This window comes from Triticum aestivum, chromosome 6B (genome assembly GCF_018294505.1).
Source record: "Triticum aestivum cultivar Chinese Spring chromosome 6B, IWGSC CS RefSeq v2.1, whole genome shotgun sequence".
Taxonomy (NCBI): Eukaryota; Viridiplantae; Streptophyta; class Magnoliopsida; order Poales; family Poaceae; genus Triticum; species Triticum aestivum.
This window is the reverse complement of record NC_057810.1, coordinates 72070341-72093404: the sequence shown is the minus strand read 5'-3', so window position 1 is coordinate 72093404 and position 23064 is coordinate 72070341. Positions and strand designations below refer to the sequence as shown.

The 23064-nt window shown below is 46.9% G+C and overlaps 1 protein-coding gene across 1 annotated transcript; it reads left to right on the top strand.

Moving 5' to 3' along the window:
• The first annotated feature begins 3416 nt into the window (after nucleotides 1–3416).
• LOC123133532 (S-(+)-linalool synthase, chloroplastic) lies at nucleotides 3417–7420 on the top strand. Its single transcript, XM_044553007.1, has 7 exons — nucleotides 3417–3763; nucleotides 4449–4674; nucleotides 4917–5289; nucleotides 5483–5701; nucleotides 6088–6226; nucleotides 6733–6972; nucleotides 7134–7420. Exons 1-7 carry the CDS (start codon nucleotides 3545–3547, stop codon nucleotides 7404–7406), a joined length of 1689 nt encoding a protein of 562 aa, XP_044408942.1. The 5' UTR covers nucleotides 3417–3544; the 3' UTR covers nucleotides 7407–7420.
• The last annotated feature ends 15644 nt before the right edge of the window (nucleotides 7421–23064 follow it).

The following is a 23064-nucleotide window of genomic DNA, read 5'->3' as shown; positions in this document are numbered from 1 at the left end:
TCGTCCGCTCGTGGGCGCGCCCGGTCGGTCCGCCATTTAGGACGCGGCTCACCGCGTACCACTTACTCTCTTTCTGTTTTCATTCTTTTATTTCTCTCTTTTCATCTTTAGCAATCATGTGCAAGTGACCGGATATATGAGGGAAAAAAAATGAGAAGTGTGGTTGCATAAATAAACAAATAGGGGCTCAGAATGGAAACATCCGGCATAGACATACTGGGCGCGTCCGCAGACGTTTAGAGGGCTAGATTTGCTAAGTCTGGCGGTAGATACTATTACACACAGATGATGCTCTTTTGTCAATTATTCTCTTTATCAAAAGTAATAATTCACCTCATGTTTCCCACATAAAACGAATTAACCAGGTGCTCCACCAATAATTGTTTGGCACCACACGACAAATTTGCGTGTGTTGATCTATTTTTATTTTTTGTGAGGAAGGTCTAGGTACACTCGCATTGCCAGTACCAAGCGTGTGCACACATGCTACATATGTTTGGGGAATTCTTTTTATTTGACCGCTCTGTTCGCTAGTAGCATTCACGGTTTAGACGAAACCGACCGGCCTAGATGGGGTCAAATTAAGTTCCTCTAGGGCATCTCCAATGCCGACCCCAAAATTACAGTATCCATTATGGACTGGTCCGAACCATTTCATGGACAGTGATATTGAAGTAGGTAATCCAACCGTGTCCACATAAATTTCAAATCGGATTTCAATAAACCGGACGAATTACATGCAAATCGAATGATTTTCATATAAGGCGGACAAAAAAAATTACATTTCCAACATATTTTTACTAAACTATAGCGGACTAGACTATTTTTACCTAGTCTAAATGATTGCGGGCCGCGACGGCGTCCTTTTCCCACGACATGTCTTTCCCAGGTTAGGCAGCAAGCTCACCGGCCGGCTGTGAACCCCGGAAGTGGAGCTTCAGCGGGAGGGAAAGAATGGTAGTTGCCTCCTTGAAGCTCCGGCAAGCTCTTCAGCTATGAGGCCTGACAACGTCTGCCTAGGACCCAAGCGGTGGCGGCATCCCATGTTCTACTCTACCGCGCTATCAACGACGGCGGTCGTGGCCATGTCGGCCTCGTCGTTGTGGAGGCAGCACGCGAACGGTGGCAGTGGCGCGGCCGATGCGGAGCTGATGGTGTTGTCAGCGTCGTCCTCAAATTCCTCCGCCGCCGTGTCGATGTCCGTAAATAGAGCGTCTTTCTCCACGCGCAGGACGCGCAACCGCGATCGCTCATGGATGATCTAGCAGCGGTGCGGTCAGACAGGAACATCATTTTCTGCCCTTCCACGTCCGCTATCATGGCCATGAGGGCGTATTCGTTTGCCAGGTCACCGGTGATTTGCTCCTCCGCAAGCCAGTGCTTGTCGAGGAGCCGGAAATTGTACCTCTGGCCTGCGCCAGCCGGAATGCCACCTCCCGCTCTTGCGCCATCATGTCGGTGAAGTGCGCCTGGGCCTTGCTCATGGTGATGCCGAGCTTAACAATGTAAAAATAGCGGGCGTGGCCAGGCCAAGCGACGGGGTGTTTAATGTCGGCCAGGAGCCGAACAGATGGGCGACTTTCACATGCGCACGCGGAAGTGGATCTGTCAACATCCGCGCTTTGTCTAATGGAGGGAGGCGGACGGATGGGTGGCGTTTGAATGCGGAGAGAAGACGAGTACTCCGGGACGCGGCATGGGCGGCACTCTCGGCTAGCACGCCCCTTCAATGTTGGCTCCACTCAGAGGTCGCATCCGCTGTCGGTAGTCATAAATGTGGGGCTCACACTCTGGAGCGGCGCTGACAGGCATGGATGTGAGGCAACTGCTTCACGCCGAAATGGGCGCGGGCGAGGAAGAAAATTTCGGATAAGACCGGGGTGTCCGATGCCGTGCGTGACAGTGGCTCTGGAAGCTCAGAAAGCCCCTCGTCTTTCGGTTTGCAGAAAAAGGAGGCCCCAATCGATCAACGGATGGATAATGTACCGCGTTGAATAGCAAAACATGTCTGGACCGTCTGATCCACAGGAATATGGGGCAATTTATAGGTGGAGATGCACCATCATACATTGTACGTTTTTGAATTTTTTTTTACGGGACATACATAGTACGTTCTGCGTGCATCGCTAGCTAGCTAGGCAACAACCGGTCGAAAATTCGCCCATCGGTAGACTTTTCCATGCCCCTCTCGACCAACCAAAACCCCCTTCACCCGGCCAGATCGAGACGTTCACGTACCCGTGACTCAGCATCATTTGTGATACTGCTACAGGAGCAGAATGCTGGAATGTACGTATCTACATATACATTTTTTTGTGAAAATATATGCATATACATGTGTGGCTCTAGGACAGCAGGGACAAACTCAAAAACCCAGGATGTCGCGATATTTGTCGTCTCCATCACTACCATACACACACACATCGTACGTACACGCGCTCAGAGCAAGAGGAAACCGAGTAAACATGACGACCATGTTGCTCCTAAAAATATCAGAAGAATATATCTTTTTTTTTAACAAGTCCTTATAAACACATCCATACAAAAAAAAATCAAATTCTTGGGAATGCCGTAGTCTTCTTCATCTTGCATCCGTCGACGGCCTTTTTACTTACGTATATAGGAATACTTCGAGGTAAAAAATACATACATATACTTTATCATAATTTCTTCACGCTAGTTGCTGCTCATAGCAAGATGCATGGTGTATGAGGATGCAAGTGTGGTCCCGCTAGACCCACAAAGCACGATGAATTAATTGATATACTACACTAAACAGTTTCAAGTTTTCCTAACGAACAATTCGAATGCTGAAGCTAAAAAGCAAGCCGGATCTTGGATCCAATGGTGTACCGGTCAAGCGAAGAATATAGTGAACATAGTGGATATTCGGCATGTGTGTTACTTGAAGATTCTCTTGTAGTTAGTAAACTCTGCTTTATTCTTCTTAGTTGCATGTCTTGGCCTCTGGCCATGACAGATTCTGTGAACATGTTGGCTTCATTTTCAGTGCAACCGGGAGGCCCTCCCTGTTACTCTAAAGAAACATGGTTAATGTGCATGCATGACGTGACGCGCGTGAGGGATGTGAAAGTAATAAACTTGTCTTTGTCTACATTAAGTAAATGTGCATTACTTAAGGTACTACGACAAATTGACTTAGCATGGAGTCTCTAGCTAGCTACTCCCTCCGTCACATAATATAAAAACGTTTTTGACACTACACACGTATGCTGCAAGTGCATGTTTAGTGAATTTTGCATATGACTCACGGGCAGACAGTCCACTCCTAGGTGGTGGATGGATCCACGGAGCTGCAACCTCTGCTCTGCTCCGCTCTCCTCTCCTGTCCTCTCCTCTCCCTATAAATCTGGAGGGCATATATGCATTGCTCATATCCCCCATCCATCCAAAGACGCAGCAGCAGCAGCTACTTGTTCATCTCATATCATCCAGGCTAGTTAGTTACCAAGTTAACTAGCCTACTTAGCCGATCTGTAACACACCACACTACGCTAGTCAGCCACCATTGATTCAGCAACCGATGGCTGCTGCGCATGCCTTCTTCTCCTTCTCCTCGGTCGAGCCACTGCTTGCCTTCTTCACCTTCTCCTCGGTCGAGCCACTGCTCCATTCGGCTTCACGGGTAGCTGGAAATGGTGGCCGGAGCGGCCGCAACCATGGCTTCTTCCGCCCTTCGACGGTGATATGTCCCGGGCGGGAGCCTGCGTCCCATGGGCTGTCCGATGATTTTGACTTCCAGGTATATATATATTGTTATGGCCGGTGAATGCAATTAGCACACATGTATATGTCTTTTTTAGTTACACCTGCAGGGATTGATTTCAAACCCATCAGAGCTAATGTTGAGCCTTAGCTTTTTGAATCTCACCAGGCTGTCGTCATAAACGTCACCTTCCACAGAAAGAAAAATAAAAGAGACTTGGTCGTCATTAAGTCTTAGTCGATGCTATATTCATGAGATCCTGCATTGAGATCCGTGCAAATCCATCAGTTTTTCTTTTTCTCTCTTACATGGTATCTCACTTGATAAGACCTGATTAAATCTCGGTCGACTGAGACCGAACCACACCCTTAGTAAATAAAAGTGAAGCTTGAACCTTGGCTAGCCCATCCACCTCATTTTCTATACCCTCAGTTTAGAAGTCATTCTAGGATGCTGTGTCTACTCAGAACGGAGGAGATATAGAAAATGTGTATTTCATTCATCAATTAATGATATCTTTTTTTTGTGGTTGATAATGATATGTCTTTTGAATGAGGACAGTTCTCAAACCTTACCTCTTCCTGTTATTTTTTTAAAGATGTTGGGAAAATATAAACATACATTATCATGGAAGTATTTTAATAGAGAATCTAATTATTTTAAGTCTTGTAAACTATGTATTCTTTTTTAAAAGAAATTTGCTCTTTGTGTGCAACAACAGGAAAGCCTAATGAATGTTCAAGCATTGCTACATCAACATCCACCGAGTGGACGAGGCTTATTGACCACTGTTGATCACCTCAAGCGCCTCTGCATCGACCACTATTTCCAAGACGAGATAGACTCCATCGTGGAGTCATGTGCAGATCTCATCCATGGTGATGATCTGCTTGATGCAACCATTTCATTGAGGTTGATGAGAGAAGCTGGGTATTGTGTTTCGGCAGGTCAGTAAAATACAAGCTTAGCATGTCAAGACAGATAAATACACAAGTTTGGGAAGCTTGAGTGCATTAATAGTCTATGAAATGAATTTTGCGTGATAACTTTATTGGAAAAAAATCAGAGTAGCCAAATCTAATAGAATTTTTTTAACGTTTTCTTGTGGAGTGTACAAGCACCTCCCTTGAGACGTATTCTTCCCATTATGTATGACTCTGGCTAAGAGCCCATCTGCATGACTCGGCAGACAATGTTCTTCGGAAGTTTGCAAATGATAATGGTGATTTCAACCTTGGGCTCAGCAAAGACGTTAGAGTGCTGCTGAGCTTGCAAGACATGTCACACCTCAACATGGGAGAGCCATCACTCTACAAGGCAGATGAATTCTCAAGCAAGCATCTTAGATTTGCAATTAAGTATTTGGAGCCAAACCTTGCAAGATATGTGAGGCAGTCATTAGACCATCCCTATCATGTGAGTCTGATGCAATACAAGGCAAGGCACCATCTGAGCTACCTGCAGAACTTGCCCACTAGGAACATGACAATTGAGAATCTGGCATGTGCAGAGTTTCAGATTAAGAAGTTGCAGCATCACAGGGAGATGCAAGAGGTTAAGAGGTATAAACATATAAACGACTACCTTTCCATGTTTAATTTTGTGAAAAGTAGCAAATATGTCCACCATCTTGATAATAGAAAAATGCTAGAACTCTTGGCCAAATTTTATAAATTAGTACTTTTGGTTGATAATGTATTCCCGCAATTGAAAGGGTCGTTGATTTTACTATATGAAAATTTCCTTTTCACACAGATGGTGGATGGATCTGGGATTGGCTCAAGATGTACCGGCTGCAAGGGACCAACTTCTTAAATGGTACATGTGGCCCATGACTGTCCTAGAGGGTTTCTCCTTCTCTAGATATCGGATCGAGATCACAAAGATCATATCCATAGTCTACATTGTGGATGACATCTTTGATCTTGTCGCCACACAAGAGGAGATCTCACTCTTCAATGAAGCGATCAAAATGTGAGCAATGATGTTCCCATGAAAATAAGATTGATAATTGTTAGTGAAGAAATGTCGTAATTAAATTGCATATTAAATATGTCCAATCGCATATTCAAATTTCTTCAACTTTTAGCTACAATATATGAAGATGTTTTAAGATTGGTTTGAAATAAACATTGTGCCTTTAAGATAAACATTTACATATATTAATATTTTTATAATTATTTATTGTATATACATACAAACCAGTGCACATTGCCATCGTAGCCCATGTATAAGGTCTTAACTAGAATGGTATCTATTTGTTAATGGGATAATAAGACTCATGTGTTAGTTAAGACCTTATACATGATGTGAAAAATGTTGTTATGGAAGTTTCACACACAAATTGCATATTTTGACAGGTGGGATCTTGCAGCTGCTGACCCACTTCCCAACTACATGATATCATGTTACAAGGCTCTTTACACCATTACAAACGATATTGCCGACATGGTTAGAAAAGAGCATGGAGCGAACCCTATCAATCATCTCAGGAAAGCTGTATGTCTACTAGAGTAGTTCTTCATTTCTCTTTAGTTTCATTTTCCAAAGCAACTAAATATAGTAACAGTACCGGCTAAAATATTTATGTGTACTGTATAATTTTTGAGTATTTTATCCTATGTATGATTATTTGTTGTTCCTTTCTTTTGTCCGTGCTCTCCCTCCCCACACCACCTCCTCCTTTTCCTATTTTTCTAATTTTCTCGACCGACTTTCCTTGAATAATCTCAACTGACCCATGTTTTATTGGCTTACCAGAAACTCAATTTATTTTCTTTGGCAAGCCAATAAGTGATAAGAATTGATACAATTATCTAAAGTGCATTTTTAGTACCTAATCACACTAACACTAAAATGGCGAGGAAACCATGGTGATTATATACAAAATATGTGCGCCCCTATTGCAATGTAGTGAAATTACCTAGTTGTATGTACAAAAATAATAGATGGTAAAATAACACTTAAATAGTTGATCTTTTCTTCCTGCCTTTTTCTTCTTACAGTGGGCAACTCTGTTTGATGGATTCATGATCGAGGGGAAATGGTTATCTACTAATCAAGTCCCTACATCCGAGGACTACCTAAGAAACGGAATCATCACTTCAGGAGCACCACTTGTTTTCCTACATCTTTTCTTCATGTTAGGGCATGATTTAACAGAGGGCAACAAAGAAAACATTCATCGGGTCATCTCCTGCCCTGCAAAGATAATGAGGCTCTGGGACGACATGGGTAGTGCAAAGGTTAGAACACAGAATGGATGTAATCAAATAACACATTAGGATTAACACTAACAAATTGTTTTACATAAAATCATTCAGTTCATATCCTAGTGGGTGCTCATCCACGTCGACATTAACCAAAATAGGCATTATCTGACATTTTTGTTCTTTGTCTAATGCAGGATGAATCACAAGAAGGGCTAGATGGATCATACAAAGAGTTATACCAGAGAGAAAATCCTCGTGGTGATGCCGATGAGCACATGTTGGATATGATTGCGAGTGAATGGGAGTGTCTGAACAACGAATGCTTCTCTGGGATGAAGTCAACATTATCGCATAGCTTCATCACGGCATCACTAAACTTTGCGAGGATGGTCCGCGTCATGTATGGCTATGACAACGAGCAAAAACTCCCCATCCTTGAGGATTACACCAGGATGTTGCTCTTCTAAATCATGCATTCTAGCACATTGTATATAAGTCTTATAAATGCAGTGCATCATTTATTTTGTAGGGTTGCCATCTAGGATGTTGACTACAGTCTGCATCATTAGCATATGTGTTTCAATTGTAAAGATGATAAATATACCCGGAGAAAAGTTCTGGACAGCCTGCAAGGCCATATAGTGTTGCGGTGTGTGATAAGATCGATGCATATGAATTTAAGGGAATTGGGCCCTATTAAATATTTTATAATGAAATTTGTGAATGTATGAGAATAGTATTGGGTGGTGCAGCTTTATGACGATGTGCACATTGTTCGGGTGCAATAGGTGACTCCAATTTAGTTCCAACAATTCTTATGTACATATCAAAGAAAATGGGGTCAAAACTACTACAAGGGCACCAATCTCATAAGGGCAAAATCAAAACACTCATTTGTGGAAGACCCTCTTTGCAAACGGGGTTTTGCTATTTCCCACTTTTACGGCAGGGGCCATGCATAGACAAATGAAATAAAACCTAGAGCTGACGCCCACATAACCGGCATACATATTGAACACATTAACAGTCGCGCAAGGTGCGGCCTCTGGTGCTGTCCACGTCGGATTAGCTTCGAGCCAAAAAACGATTTTCTTTCGCCGCCCCATCGGGCACCACATCGTTCGTTTCGTCCGGTAAAAAGAGAGAAAAACAAAGAAACGGATTGCCCAGCCACCATTCCCCATCCCTCGATTCCTCTCCCTCTCCCTTGTCTTCCGCCGCCGCCACCGACGACCTCCTCACAGCCGCTGCCACCACCCACGCCCTTCCCCACGTCTGAGGCTGCCACCCCTTCTCTCCTCCTCTCACCTTCTCCTCACCATCCACGCCCCCCTCCCCTCACTACTAGAAAAAACCCTACTAATGGCGCACCTAAAATGGCCATTAATGGCGCATCTGTGGTGCATCATTGATAGCACGCCATTAGTAATTTTTACTAATGGCGCACCACCTGGTGCGCCATTAGTATCTGGTGTACTAATGGCGCACCGTGGCGCACCACCTGGTGCGCCATTAGTATCTGGTGTACTAATGGCGCACCGCTGGTGCGCCATTAGTATAGGTCAGGGTGCGCCAATAGTATGCCTCCCAGGGGCCATGTATACCCAGGTGCTTTGGCATACTAATGGCGCACCACCACTAGATGCGCCATTAGTAACCGCGGCATACTAATGGCGCACTGCCCAGTGATGCGCCATTAGTATGCACTGTCATACTAATGGCGCACTGTCATGTGATGCGCCATTAGTATGAATATTAGGTTTTTTTTTATTTTTTATTTTCTGTTTTTTGCACAGGTTACAAAATGTATAATTTGACAAAATATAGACAGCACACATCAACAACAGATTCATCGAATACAATAGAAGATTAGCCTTTGAATACAATTCATCATATTAGTCTCCGAATACAGTTCATCATATTAGTCTCCGAATTGAAAAGACCGAACAAAGATAGAACATTATATTACAAGTCTCGAGACCGCGAGTAGCGAGTTTGTCTTCACATTACAAGTCGATATCGTTCATCTAAACTACCATCACATAGAAGAGAGCTGCGGTCATCACGATGAGCATCATCACGATGAAACTCGTCTTCATCCGGTTCCTTCAACGCTCCCTCCCCTCTCCCGCTAGATAGCGGGCGTATCTAGATTTGGCCTCGGCCCTAGTGGTGTACCCTTTGTAACTGTTACCGCTGAATCGGTGAACCTGTGTCCGACACTCCTCCCAGTCATCGTAGACTTCGGGAACCTTACCCTTGTACACGACATACGTCGGCATCGCTATGCACTAGCCAAACGAAACGTTAGTACCAATTCACAGAAAATACATAAGCAATATATAAGTATGCAACAGAACGATCGGAAGAGAAAAGCAAGACATTAATAGCATCGATTACATCTAAGTTGAACGCCTCTTGAAACCAAAGAGACATACTACAAGTTCATTAAAGTTTAATTACAACATGATCCAATCGATGTTTCAGAACTAGACACAGCATCACTGCTTTCGACTCGACTCAAGGGACCGGAGCGTGGATGAAGCCGCCGTCTATCGTGGGAGTCATGAAATAACGGTCGTTGTCCGCCTGCATTTGTAGCATTGTGTCGATGTCACTGTTGGACGGTTCATTGTTGAGGTAGAACTGCCCCGAGGTACGAAGGACATCTTGATGGATGATTTCCGCAAACTCCGACTGGATGCGAAAGAATTCTTGTCGGAGGTCCGCGTCCTAGATTGCCGACACGCTCTTTGCCCAATCTTTGAGTTTACTCGGTAGCAGAAGTTGATGATGGTCCCGTACAATCGCCCGCATGTGATGGATGGCGTAGTAGGCACCCTTCTGACCGCCAGGCGGCTGCTTGACGCAGCAGAACGTCGTATTGTGGGAGAACACATGCTTGCCGTACTTACGATTAGGCCTGGTGAAGGTGCCTCCAGATTTGGCGTAGCCGGGGAGAACATCATCAAGAACCTTCTTGACATTTGTGTAGTCTACGTTCGACTGACGGTCCGGGTGGAAATACGTGGCCATGGAATATTTGGGGCTTAGGAGGATGAGCGTGCAACGTGTGTCACTGCAGAAAACACGAAATGTTAAAAGAAAAACGATCGAAATGTAAGTATTCATATGTTACGGGCCGGTTGAGGGGAGGACTTACTCGGGAAAGTAAGGCATGAGGAAGTTATTCTTATCTTGGTTTGCCAGAATGACGCCTTCGAGGTAAGAACTCGCGACTTGCCGGTCCCCAGCGCTGCCCAAGATCTTGGCACGCATGTAGAAGGGGTCGACTATCACGATGTCCGGGGTCTTGTCGCGAATGATCCGCATATCCATACTCAGCGAAAATAGTCGAACGAAGGTGTAGTGCAGCGGATGAAGGTTCAACATAGCGTGGATGTCATCAAAACGCAGGACGGTCGTACGCCCGATGGAGTTATCCACAAAGCCCTTGCCCTCTGGCACCTTGGCCGCGAAAACCGGGTATGCCACATCCTTCTCTCTGAGACGCCGCATCTCCAAAGCAAGAACACTGTCATGCAGACTCCGCATAGCACCGGTTGCAGCACTGAGCATATTTGTCGGTAGCATCGCCCTACCCGCCACATGCACCCTCCTCGAGATATCCTGCGGTGAAGGTGGCCCGCCCTGAGCACGGATCGTACTCGGTGCCGGCTGGCTCGCACCATTCTTAGTCTTTCTTTTGCGTGCCTTCTTCTTCTCCTGTAATGGGACCGAGTTCTGCTCACAGACCGCCTTCTTGAGTGTGTTGGGGATGATAATATTTCGCACCTCACCTATTTGAGGCTCGGTGAAGTCGGCAGCTGGAGGCGTCTCCTGAGAGCTGAACGCCAGATGGCGCCTGTTGCAACTTGGCTTCTCCGCGGTACCAGCTAGATCGCACATGTCTTTTGTTGGGTTTGGTTCTTGAGAAGGAGGCCCCATGAAGTCGCCATCGTACCCATGATCGGCAAAGTACTGATCGACGTTGCCAAATGTATCATCGTTGTCGTCGTCGTCGTTCTGATCCTGTGCCATATGCATGTTTGGATCCAGTGGCATAGGGATGTCCAGCACCGTTACGACGGTCTTGCCATGGGGCCGACTTGGCGCCGGCACGACTGGCGGTGTTGTCTTTGGGGTGGTGTCCCCCGCCCCCAAACGAATCTGGCTCTTCGGCCAAACCAGGGGCCAGCTCAGGCAGGCGCTGAGGGTCATCACGTCTTCATCGTCGGCCCCGACGGGTCGAATCGGAGGTAACAAGTCGTCGCAGCCTGGCAGCACTCGAACCAGTTGAACCCTAAACAAGTTGGGTGGCATCTGGGTACCTTGGAACAAGGGGTTGCCCGGTTGAACGATTTTTCCCTTGGCGACATCGACCAACTCATTGTTCACGAAGTGGAGGAGAGTGCACGGAACGTCAGCGGCGCCCTGCGAAAACATGTAGGGCGTCAGGGATGCCCAGTCAAAGACAAGGAGATGAAGTCCTCGTCCGAGAGAGGCTTAATTAGTTACCGTGATGATGGCGTCGAGCTCGGCTAATGTCGATGCACCGCCAATGGCGGGCGTGCAGTTGACGGAGGGGCCGCTTGCTGCAGAGGTGCCGGCCGGCGTACACCCGGGTGCATTAAGCTCCCGTGCCGGCGTCGGAGACACCAATGCCGCCTCCGCCGGAGGCACCACTGGCCCCGCCATCGCATTATGCGATTTGCTGGCCATGAAGCTAGGAATCGGGGGCGGCCCCTGTTGGCCGCCCGCAATCCACGCACTCAACCCCGAGATCAAGGTAGGCACAATGGCGGTGATCGTCGCTCCGAGTTGTTGTTCCACTTGCTCTTGGACAATCTCCGGAATCCACGCCACCTGTTCCTTGAGTTCTTGAACCTCTCGCGCCTGGCTTTCCGAACTGGTCTTTTTCTCCTTCCGCAAACCAGCGGTATAGTATGACCCCCATTTTGTCGACAAGCCTTTGCCGGCCACACGACCAGCTGACGTCGGCTTACTGAGCTTATCCTTCTTCTTCATTACATTCAACGCCCTATTTAGAGTGCTGTCCCAAGGGTTGCTCTTAGTCGACCCCGCGCTACTGCTTTCAGTCGCCTGAGGAAGGAATGTGAACCATTTAGAAATTTGGCTTCATTAATTAGAATGCAACCATATGGAGCTAATTACGCGGGGGTGTATTCCTTACCAGAACAAGCTCAAGCTGCCTGGTCTTCGGATCCGTGGTAAGCTCCTTTGTTTTCGGGTCCTTCTTGTACCGGGCCCTGACAAAGTTCCTGGTCTGCTTGTTACCGCTGTATTTCTCGAAGAGGGGCGGTAGGCCTTGTTCGGCACGGTCCGCCTCCTCTTTGTCCCATATAGGCTCCGCCACTCTGTAACCGCCGGGACCGAGTGTGTGTTCCCCTATGTTCAGCTCCCGCATTTGTTTCCCCCACTCACTTGATTGGGAGCTTGCGGTGCTCGAGCAATTGATCTTGAAGTCATTGTAGTCATCTTCGGCGATCGAAGGATTTTTCTCCTTGATCTTCTGATAACTCTCGCCTTTATCGATCATTTTCTTCACATTGCTTTTCCAAGTAGACAGGGCCTTGCTCATCTTCGTGAGGGCAGCATTGTTCACTTTATTCCCTTTGAGGCTTGTATTTGCAAATTCAGCGGGGAACTTGTATCGTTCGTGCAGCTTCGTGAAGAGGAGGTGGCGCAAATTCCCTCGGTCAGGATGCCTAAGGTTCTCGGTGTTGATCGAGACGGTGCTCCGGACAATGCACCCGAGCTGAAGCGAGTACCCCTTGACTATTCGTTCGGGCGCCGTTGGATACCCGTTGGAGTCCACTTCAGCAACTTCCTCCTTGAGGGTGAGGAGCACGATCGGGCGTCGGTCCTTCCGTTGCCTCTTCGGTTGGCTGCCATCTGTGCGGGCGCCGCCATCATTAGTGGTGGCATCCTCGGCGGCACCATCAGTGGTGGCATCAGTGTGGTCATCCTCGGCGGCACCATCAGTGGTCTCAGGATCGGTGTGGAAGGCGGCGGCCTCATACAAGTGAGGTTGTTCCTCCATCTCCTGGGACAGCTCCCAGAATGCCTTGCCGCCCGAACCCCCGGCCTCATCGTTGTGGGCCATGTTTCTCTCTAAATAGAAACAAAGTTTGGTCAAAAAGTTGGTTATTGTCAAGGAACAAGATCATGGTCTCATCATTTAGGGTTTGTCGACACCGAGGCATCCTAAACTCTAAGCTTTTATCATTGAGGGTTTTTCGACGCCGAGGCACCCTAAAAGCCTAAGCTTTCATCATTTCGGTTTTTATCGACACCGAGGCACCCTAAAAGCCATGCATTAGTCACAAGTACGCCGGGGCACTTGATCCTACTTAATTAACTACTACGATACCCCGGCCCATGCATTAGTCACAAGTACCCCATATGTCCTATTTTTAGCAAAGTCATGCTAAAATTCACGGAAAATTTCAGCATGACCTTTGCTGAAAATAGGACATATGGAGTACTCGAATTTGCCGGAACGGAAGTTAATCGACATTCCGGCAAACTCAAGGGCCTCTTGGGGTACCTGCAAAATCATTATCCCAGGAGCTCTGCTAACAAATGTGCTCTGCTTCAACACATTGGAAACTGAGTTCTGACTGCTACAAATTCAGTTTTCAGATACCAGCAATCAGGAGCCTACATGGTACCATTTTGTTATCCTAGCAAGAACAGCATGAGCCAAACAAGTAAATGGAAAACATGTTTCCTCAACAAGCAAAAAGGGAAAATGCAATTTATGGCACATAGATGTTGATCGACTGACATTCATAAATTTCAGAAGAGAAAACAGTAGGCATTGCCCATGCAGTATTTACTGCTAACCAGGGAGAACAGGTTCTTATTTTCGCTCCCAACAACAAGCAGGAAAACATCTACATCAATGCACTCAGACGAAGAAAGTGCAGCATACATATAGTTCATAACAGAGTGCATTGTGTTATGCTATGAAAACATATTCAGTTATGCTATCCCTCAAGTTATGCTTCAAACTTCAGGTCAGACAACTATGCATATAGGACAACTTCAGGTCAGACAACTATGCATGAAACAAGTTATACATATAGTTCAATTGCAGAGCACTGAACATTCAAAAGTTCAGGTCAGACAACTATTTTCTCAGAAGGGCACCACATCCTCATATTTCAAACTTGGTTCAATTGGCTGAGCACTAGATGAAGTGATAACAGCCATGGAATTGGGAAAAGTTCCATCTAAGTTTTGAATTAGCTCATGGTTGGGCATTTCACAGCTGACGTAGAAATGCAGGTATGGTTCGAATCAACAGCATACTGACACCAACACAATCGAATTAACAAACTGTAAGATTTAACAAAGCGCACTGGTAAGATTTAACAATAGAGCAAGAGATTGCAGACGAATTCAGGGATAAAATGCTGAGATTTCCATTCCATGCTAGTAACAGTACACCAAAAGAACAGACAGCAGCGAGTTGCGGCCGTTCCATTACACCGAAGAAGAACACTGAACTACCATGGCTAGCTAGTACTAATCTGTCGGCGCAAGAACACTGAACACCGAAGAAGAAGAACACCGAAGAAGAATACTGAACACTGAAAACATATCCAGAAAAGCCCCATATTTCATGCACTCTGCTTCTACACAAATATGCTCTGCTCCTAGCTAGTTTCAGTTCAGATATGATTACTCTTTGCTCTTATCCTGGTTTAGATCTTGTGGTAATTAAATAAATGTCCGTATATGCAATTGCAGACCAAAACAAAACTACAATTAACAGCCCCTGTTTTATTGCAAGTAAATTTGCTATCTTATACTCCCTCCTCTCTGGATTAGAGATCCTGCGTGTAAATCTAGGTTGTCTATTTTACCAACATAACAATACATATCACAAAAGTTATACCGTTAGTAGAAAGTACAATAAATCTTCAGTTAAAATGCTATCTGATCTAAAACCACGACACTTATTCTAGGTCGGAGGGAGTATATATTTCTTCAGTTATATTCTTATGGTATTTTTCCTTACTATCCATTTGTCAGTTTACTGCAACAAGATGAAGCCAATTGCTATAAGTTCAGCAGCTTCATGATCTATCGTAGTTCACAAAAAAATTTGTTCAGACTACTTGGAGTTATAACAAATGCATGAAATTGTTGCGAGCTGCCTCCAAATTCGGGGCAGTAGTCTGTCATCTTTCTAGATGTTAACAAGGTAGGCAACTTTGTCTTGGTGTTGCAGAGATGGTGAAGCTCTGCAGTACGGTTGGTTCTGGGAACCTCCTTTGTGTCTTTGACACCCAGGAACATTTGTCGATTCCAAAATCCCTCTATCCCAGATCCATTTGGTTATTAGTACTGCACAAAGGCATCACCCATCTCCTGTGACAGGTAAATCCCTCATCCCAGATCCATTCCCCGTGCTAGAGTTGATACAGTACTACCAAAATAATCGCAGAACAAATGAAGACCAGAGACACGGGCATCACATTTGAGAGGGAGAAGCTCACCTGAGAGGATCCTCCCTCCCTCGATTCGGGCCGCCGCTGCTGCCTGTCTCCTTCGCGGACGGGATGAGCTGGGGTCGAGCAGACGGCAGCGCGGCAAGGAGAAGGCTGGGTGGGACGGGGCGGTGGTGTCGGGGCGGTGGGGCGACGGTGGTGTCGGGGCAGCGTCGAGGGCGGCGGGGCGACGGTGGTGTCGTGGCGGCGCTGGGGCGGCGGGGCGACGGTGGCGTCGGGGCGGCGTCGAGGGCGGCGGGGCGACGGTGGTGTCGGGGCGGCGCTGGGGTGGCGGGGCGACGGTGGCATCGAGGGCGGCGGGGCGACGATGGTGTCGGGGCGGGGCGACGCTGGCGTCGAGGGCGGCGGGGCAACGGTGGTGTTGGGGCGGGGCTGGGGCGGCGTCGGGAGAGGAGATCGGGGAAGGGGATCGCGGGCGAGGGAGAGAGAGGGGATCGCGGTACGAAGTAGGGGCGCACAATACTAATGGCGCACCACCCCTGGGTGCGCCATAAGTACATACATGCTAATGGCGCACCTCACCCTAGTGCGCCATTAGTATTTTTTTTCTGCTCGAGCCAACAGTTATCTACCAACTGGTCAGCAGCTAGTTCTCACACCAGGAGGTCCTGGGTTCGATTCCCAGGCTCCACAATTTTTTTTATGCATTTAAAATGCTGTTTGATACTTATTTGTGTTTAAATATGTTCAAACTTGTTTAAATCATAACAGTAATATTTTTTTATAAGACAGTAATAATTTTTTAAAAAATATCATCAAACAGTAATGTCGGTGGAGCGGGGGAGGGTGCGGGGGTGCGGGGGGTCGGCGGCGGTTGAGTAGGGGAGGGGTGCGGGGGGTCGGCGGCGGTGGTCGAGTAGGGGAGGGGTTCGGGGGGTCGGCGGCGGCGGTTGACTAGGGGAGGGGTGCGGGGGGTCGGCGGCGGCGGTTGAGTAGGGGAGGGGTGCGGGGGGTCGGCGGCGGCGGCCGGTGGACCGGATCTGGCGAGGTGGGATAGCGATCGAGATGGAGGGGGATCGAGATCGAGTGTCCATGAAATTAAAAAATATTCATGATAGTTCAAAAAGTGCCCATGAAATACAATCGAGAAATGATGTCTACGATTTAAATACAATCGATCTTAGTTAGCTATCTGTTCACAATCTTCTTGCCCTTCTTTTTCGCAAATGGAGTTCTTCTATGGAACGGACGTCCTTTAGGTAGGGTGGTCCTGCTTCTTCTTGTGGTGTATGCTACTACTTCATCATCGTCGTCATGTTCGATCCTTGGGTCGCCGTACTTGTCGAAGTCTTGCTCATTGGCTACTCCATCCATTCCGATGATCTTCCTTTTGCCTCTCCTCATGACAACGCGACTGGGCTTTGGCGGGTCGGTAATGAAGAAGCATTGGTCCACTTGGGAAGCCAGTACCCATGGCTCATTTTTCGCGGTAACGTTTGCGCCCGCGGTCTTGGATTTGGCTTCGGGTATAACCATGGTGGTGAAATACCGGTCTTCTTTTATGACGTTCTTGGCCCATCTGACACGGAACATCGGGACCTTCTCTCCAGCGTAGCTCAGCTCCCAGATCTCCTCGATCCTTCCGTAGTATCTGTCCTTGTCGTTACCGGTGTAGGATTCCATCGTTACCCCGGAGTTCTGATAACCATCGCTCTTCATGTCCTTGGCCTCGGTGTAGAATGTGTAGCCGTTGATATCGTACGCCTCATAGGTCATCAGGTTGTGCTCGGCGCCCTGTGACAAGGCGAATATGAGTTGTTCTTCCGCGGAAGAATCCTCGTGTAAAGGGTACGACGGAAGCTTCTGCTTGAACCAACGCGTGAAACATGAGTTGTGCTCTTTGAGTATATGTCCGTCCGTCCTCTCTTGGCCTCGGTCATTGTACGTCTTCTTAATAAAGGTTTTGTGCTCTACCACCCAAGGATCGACCACATCTATGTGTTGTAGCACGACTAGGTTTGCTCTTTCAAAGTCGGCGAGTCGACCCTCGAAGTCGACATGCATTTTGCGGCGACCCTCACGGTGACCCCATCCAGCGAGCCTGCCGAGGTGCCTGTTGACGGGCAGACCAACGGGGTTCTCGATGCCTAGATAATTCGTGCAGTAGGAGATGCACTCTTCGGTCAGAAAGCCCCTAGCTATGCTTCCTTCTGGACGTGACATGTTGCGAACGTATCCTTTGATGACACCATTCATCCTTTCGAACGGCATCATGCTGTGCAGGAACGTCGGCCCGAGTTGGATGATATCCTCCACTATATGGACCAGCAGATGCACCATAACGTCGAAGAATGCGGGCGGGAAGTACATCTCAAGCTCGCATAGTATCACCATGATCTCTTCCTGTAGCCTTCTGAGTTGCCTCACGCCAATCGACTTCCGAGAGATGACGTCGAAGAAGTTGCATAGCGCAAATAGTGTTTCACGGACGTGCGCGTCCATGATCCCACGGATTGAAACTGGAAGTATCTGCGTCATCAGCACGTGACACTCGTGAGACTTCATCCCGCTGAACTTCTGCTTCGCTGGGTCTAGGTATCTGCTTATCTTCCCCGCGTAACCGTAAGGAAGTTTTACTCCTAGGAGGCAGGTGAAAAACTGCTCGATCTCCTCCTGACTTAGAGTGAAGCACGCGGGAGGGTAGTCATTTCCGGTCTTCTTGGCCTTTTTGCCTTTGCGACGACTTTCTGTGTCCTGCTTCGCCTCATCATCATCATCATCATCATCATCATCATCATCATCATCATCATATATAGCGTGAAGCTCCTGCCTGATGCCCATTGATCTCAAGTTTGCCCTTGCTTTCGGCCCATCTTTGGTCCTCTCTGGCATGTTGAGCAGGGTACCAAGTAGACTCTCGCACAAGTTCTTCGTGATATGCATGACATCAAGGCTGTGAGGCACACGGTGGATCTTCCAGTACGGCAAGTCCCAGAAAACAGACCTCGTTTTCCATACCTTCAGCAGCGGCTCTGGCGCCTTTCGCTTCTTTCCCGGCTCTGGCGCCTTTTGCTTCTTTCCCGGCAGTGGGCAGTCTTTCCAATTTTATAACAGCTTGTCTATTTCCTCGCCGCTCCTCGTACACGGGCGTTTTCGGGGTTCGGTTTCACCATCGAACAGATCCTTGCGTTTCCTCCACGGTTCATCGTCGCGAAGCCACCTTCGATGTCCCATGAACACGGTTTTCGAAGACCCGGGATCTCTATCTAGCTGGCGATACGTTGTGTCATCCATGCACCTTACGAATCCAGAAAATCCGTGAACTACCTGCCCCGCAAGATATCCGTAACCGAGATAGTCGTGCACCGTCGTGAGCAGTGCGGCTCTCATAAGGAAATATTCTTTCTCTACGGCGTCCCACGTATTGGCTGGCGTTTTCCACAGCGTGTCAAGCTCCTCTTTCAGCAGCCCCCAGATACAGATTGATGTCGTTCCCTGGTTGTTTCGGCCCTTCAATTAGCATACTCATGTGAATGTACTTCCTCTTCATGCACAACCAGGGGGGAAGGTTGTACATCCACACAAACACAGGCCAGGTGCTATGTGTGCTTCTCTGGCTGCCAAACGGATTGACTCCATCAGTGCTCGCGCCCAGCACGATGTTCCTTGGATCGTTCCCAAATTCTGGGTATTCGAAGTTCAAAGCTTGCCACTGGCTCGCATCCTTAGGGTGACTCAGCATCTTGTCTTTTTTATCTATCTCCGGATCATTTGCGTCATCTTCTCGCTTCTTCTCCTCCCTATCCGCGTGCCAACGCGGGAGCTTTGCTACCTTAGGGTCCGCGAAATACCGCTGCAGACGAGGAGTGATCGGAAAGTACCACACCACTTTTCGAGGAGCTTTCTTCCTCTTCTTGTATCGAGTGACACCGCACACCGGACATATGGTAGACTCCGCGTGCTCGTCCCGATAAATGATGCAATTGTTCATGCACACATGGTATTTCACGTGCGGTAAATCCAGAGGACACACGATTTTCTTCGCCTCCTCCAAACTGGTCGGGCACTTGCTCCCCTTGGGAAGACCTTCGTGCCAGAATGACATGTTCTCGTCGAAGCATGCGTCGGTCATTTTGTGTTTTACCTTCATCTCCAGAGCCATGAGCGTTACTTTCAAGTGGGTATCCTCGGGCCTGCATCCTTCATACAATGGAGTAACCGCGTCTAACTCAAGTTGATCCATCTTGGCTTTCTCTCGGGCGGCAGCTCTTGCGTTATCCGTCTGCTTGAGAAGGAGCTCTTGAATATGAGGGTCCTGCACCCAGCCCATCGATGGTCCAGCGTCGTCTGCTCCGCCGGCATCATCATCATGTCCTGCATCTTCTACATGATGACTGTGTACAGCATCACCGTCGTGATCATCTCCTGGGGATTCTTCGTCTTCTCGCCCCCCCCGAGCCGCGGTGGTTGTCTTGCTGCCCTTCCTCGTTTCTTGCCCGGCCCCCATGGACGACTTCGTAGTCATCTTCATCACCTTGCCACCGATAGCCATCCATGAGACCACGCAAGAGCAGGTGGTCCCGCACCTGCCCGGAATCCGGGTCCGCAATAAGGCTATTCAGCTTGCATCTTCGACACGGACATCTTATCTCCGTCTCGTTCTTTTGAAGCATCTCGGCCTTCGCGGACGTCAAAAACCTATTCACGATGCCTTCGGTCATCGTGCGGACCATGGTCGCCTGCGGGGTAGAGCAAAACCATATTTTAGAACCAAGAAAAAATTTGGCATGACTTTCCCTAAAAATAGGACCAAAAAGAATGCTTAATGCCAAAATTCTCGCCGAAACGGAAATGAATCAACATTCCGGCAAAATATTGGCAACTATCGCATTTCAAATACCGGTACACCTCCAAACACAAACACATATGCAACACCACAAACATATGCAACACCACGAACATACATAGATCTAGCTAGGCCATAAAAAGTGCATGTGCACATTGTTGTAGGGAGAACAACATAAATATAGCTTCCCCCCTTACTTACCTAGCAAAACAAGGTAACTTAACCACTTAATTTGAATGAATCTATGGTGGAAATGAGGTGAAAAAGAGAAGGCACCCGAGACAAGGAGGAGGCGGTGGAGAGAATGAAGTGGGGAGAAAGTGAGCGTGGGAGGAGAGGCTGTCCAAAATATCTTGTTGCTGCCCACTTACTAATGGCGCACCAGCAACAAATGCGCCATTAGTAATCCAGGTTACTAATGGTGCATTTGTTGCTGGTGCGCCATTAGTAGTTTTACAAAAAAAAACATACTAATGGCGCACTCTGCCACAGTGCGCCATTACTAGTTACAACTAGTAATGGCGCACCACCAGCGGATGCGCCATTAGTATGTTTGGACAGGCGCACTAGTTCAAAAAAAAAATTGGTACTAATGGCGCACCGTGGGCAGGGTGCGCCATTAGTAGTTTCAACACTAATGGCGCATCAGAAGGTGGTGCGCCATTAGTATATACTAATGGCGCACCACATGTTTGGTGCGTCATTAGTGTCAATTCCATCTATAGCCCTTTTCCTAGTAGTGCCTCCGCCTTGCCCCAAATCGGGCAGCAGGCCCGGACTAACGCAGGCTCAGATCCGGCATGCCCACAACCCCGGTTCCGCTTCAAGACGCCATGGACATACATCCATGGATAAGGTGCCCTCCCCTTCTCTCCTGTGTGTGTGCGTGCGTGCACGCGTGTGTGTTGGATTCGATTTGGAGTTGGTGCTCGGTTTTTGAAGCTCCTTCTCTTCCTTGTTGCAGGAGAACATCTCTCTATCTTTCTTTGCTGAATCAAGTTGGTGCTGCTGCAACCTCACCCCCTCTCCCCAACAAGCAGCCCCAACCCTAGCCTTCCTTCCATGACGACTAGGTGGTGTAGCACAGGTAGGAATCCTTCTTCTACTCCCCTTTTTGTGGTTTTCCTCATCCCTCTCTCTTTATATCTTCTCGAATCTGGACTAGAAATAGTCACTGTTTTGGCAAGATGAGGGGACTAATGGAAGTCCAAATAGCAATGCAAATCAGAGAGTAATGAAACCGCAAATAGCAACTCAATTGAAATAGTCTCTAGTTTCATGTATAATATCTTGCAGAAGGCGGCTGTTCCTTTGAGGAAAGCATGTGACGAGAATGATCAAAGTTTAAAGCACAAAAATGATGGCATTGGAATATGCAACCATTTGTTATTTTATGCAGTTTGTGTGGATATGATGCGTGCACTATATTTTTTTTTAATTTCTCCTTTTGTCCTGCAGATGTTAGCAAAGAAAGTTGATACCTTAATAACCAATAAAAAGATGATAATGCTAGAGGTTGTTGCCATGGAGAAAGAAGTTACAGCTATGCGTGTCGACAAGGATCAAGAAATGAAAGCCATGCAGCTTGGTAATTCAAAACAGTTCTTTTCTTGATTGTTTTGATAGTTACTGTTTGTAAGTTATCTGTCCAATATGAAATTATAGTGATTATTACTGTAGTCCAAGCTTGAGTATGTGTTTCTACAACACTGCTTGCTTAAGGGGAAAAGAGCTCCACTGTAAACTGACATGCCAAATATCTTGATAAAGAAAATATGGTGGATAATCATATACTCCGTATTATTTAGTCTGACTTAGACAAAGTTTTCCACTCGCAAAACTTTGAGAGATGAGAAGTTATTACTTATGATTCAAGTTTCACATAAAAAATATCTCAAAAAAGAACAAATACATCAAGAGTTGCAGGTTATACCACGTTCTGTAGCTATTATTATATATGTAATTGAGAAATCCTCACTAACATTAGCATCATCAGCGAGTCATTGTTACTATGGTCCTTGCAATGAACAGATAGACCTTCATGCATGGAACTGGTAAGGCCACTCATCTTCGGTGCAGAAGCTTGAGATTTATGAACCAACATCTCATCGAACTATCGGGGTTCCTTTGTTTTTGTATGACGGTTCAGAGGATGAACCTGTCATACTCATGGCATATGTTGCTGGTGTACCCGCCGCTGCCGGCCAAGAAGGTGACATGCTTCTTTCTTCATGTTGGCACTTTTTTACTTGGACATGGGAATTTTTTGATTTAACTGTAGTGATGGATATTTCAGTTTCGTATATGATTTTCTAAATTGTGACCCGCGAGTGGTTCAGTAGATAGGTTTTGCAAGAAATTTCAGATTACGGACTATCATTGTCATAGTATGGTTTGCAGAGGTAGATCTTGCAAGTTTATCGGGTTTAGTTAAGTTTCTTTAGCCTTGTTGAGTTGACATGGCACTGATAAATCCGTTTTGTTGGCTGAGAGCAAAAAACTGTTCATGAGCTTTTCTAATTGTGAACCTGGGATGGATGATTGTTTCTTATAGGGTGGTGATTTGATAAGCACAAAGGCAGAATATGTATTCTGGTAGCTCTTAACTGATTGATGTTTTTGTCATTGTTCAAATCACTTAATTAAATTTAGTTATAGTAAAAAAAATCCATGTCCATCACATGACATGGTCCATTAAAAACATGCCCTCTTGTAGAGATCCACAAATGTCTGTCACATTACTTGATGATCCTTCTATTCACCTGGTTATATACTCGGATCATAGGATCAGTGTAC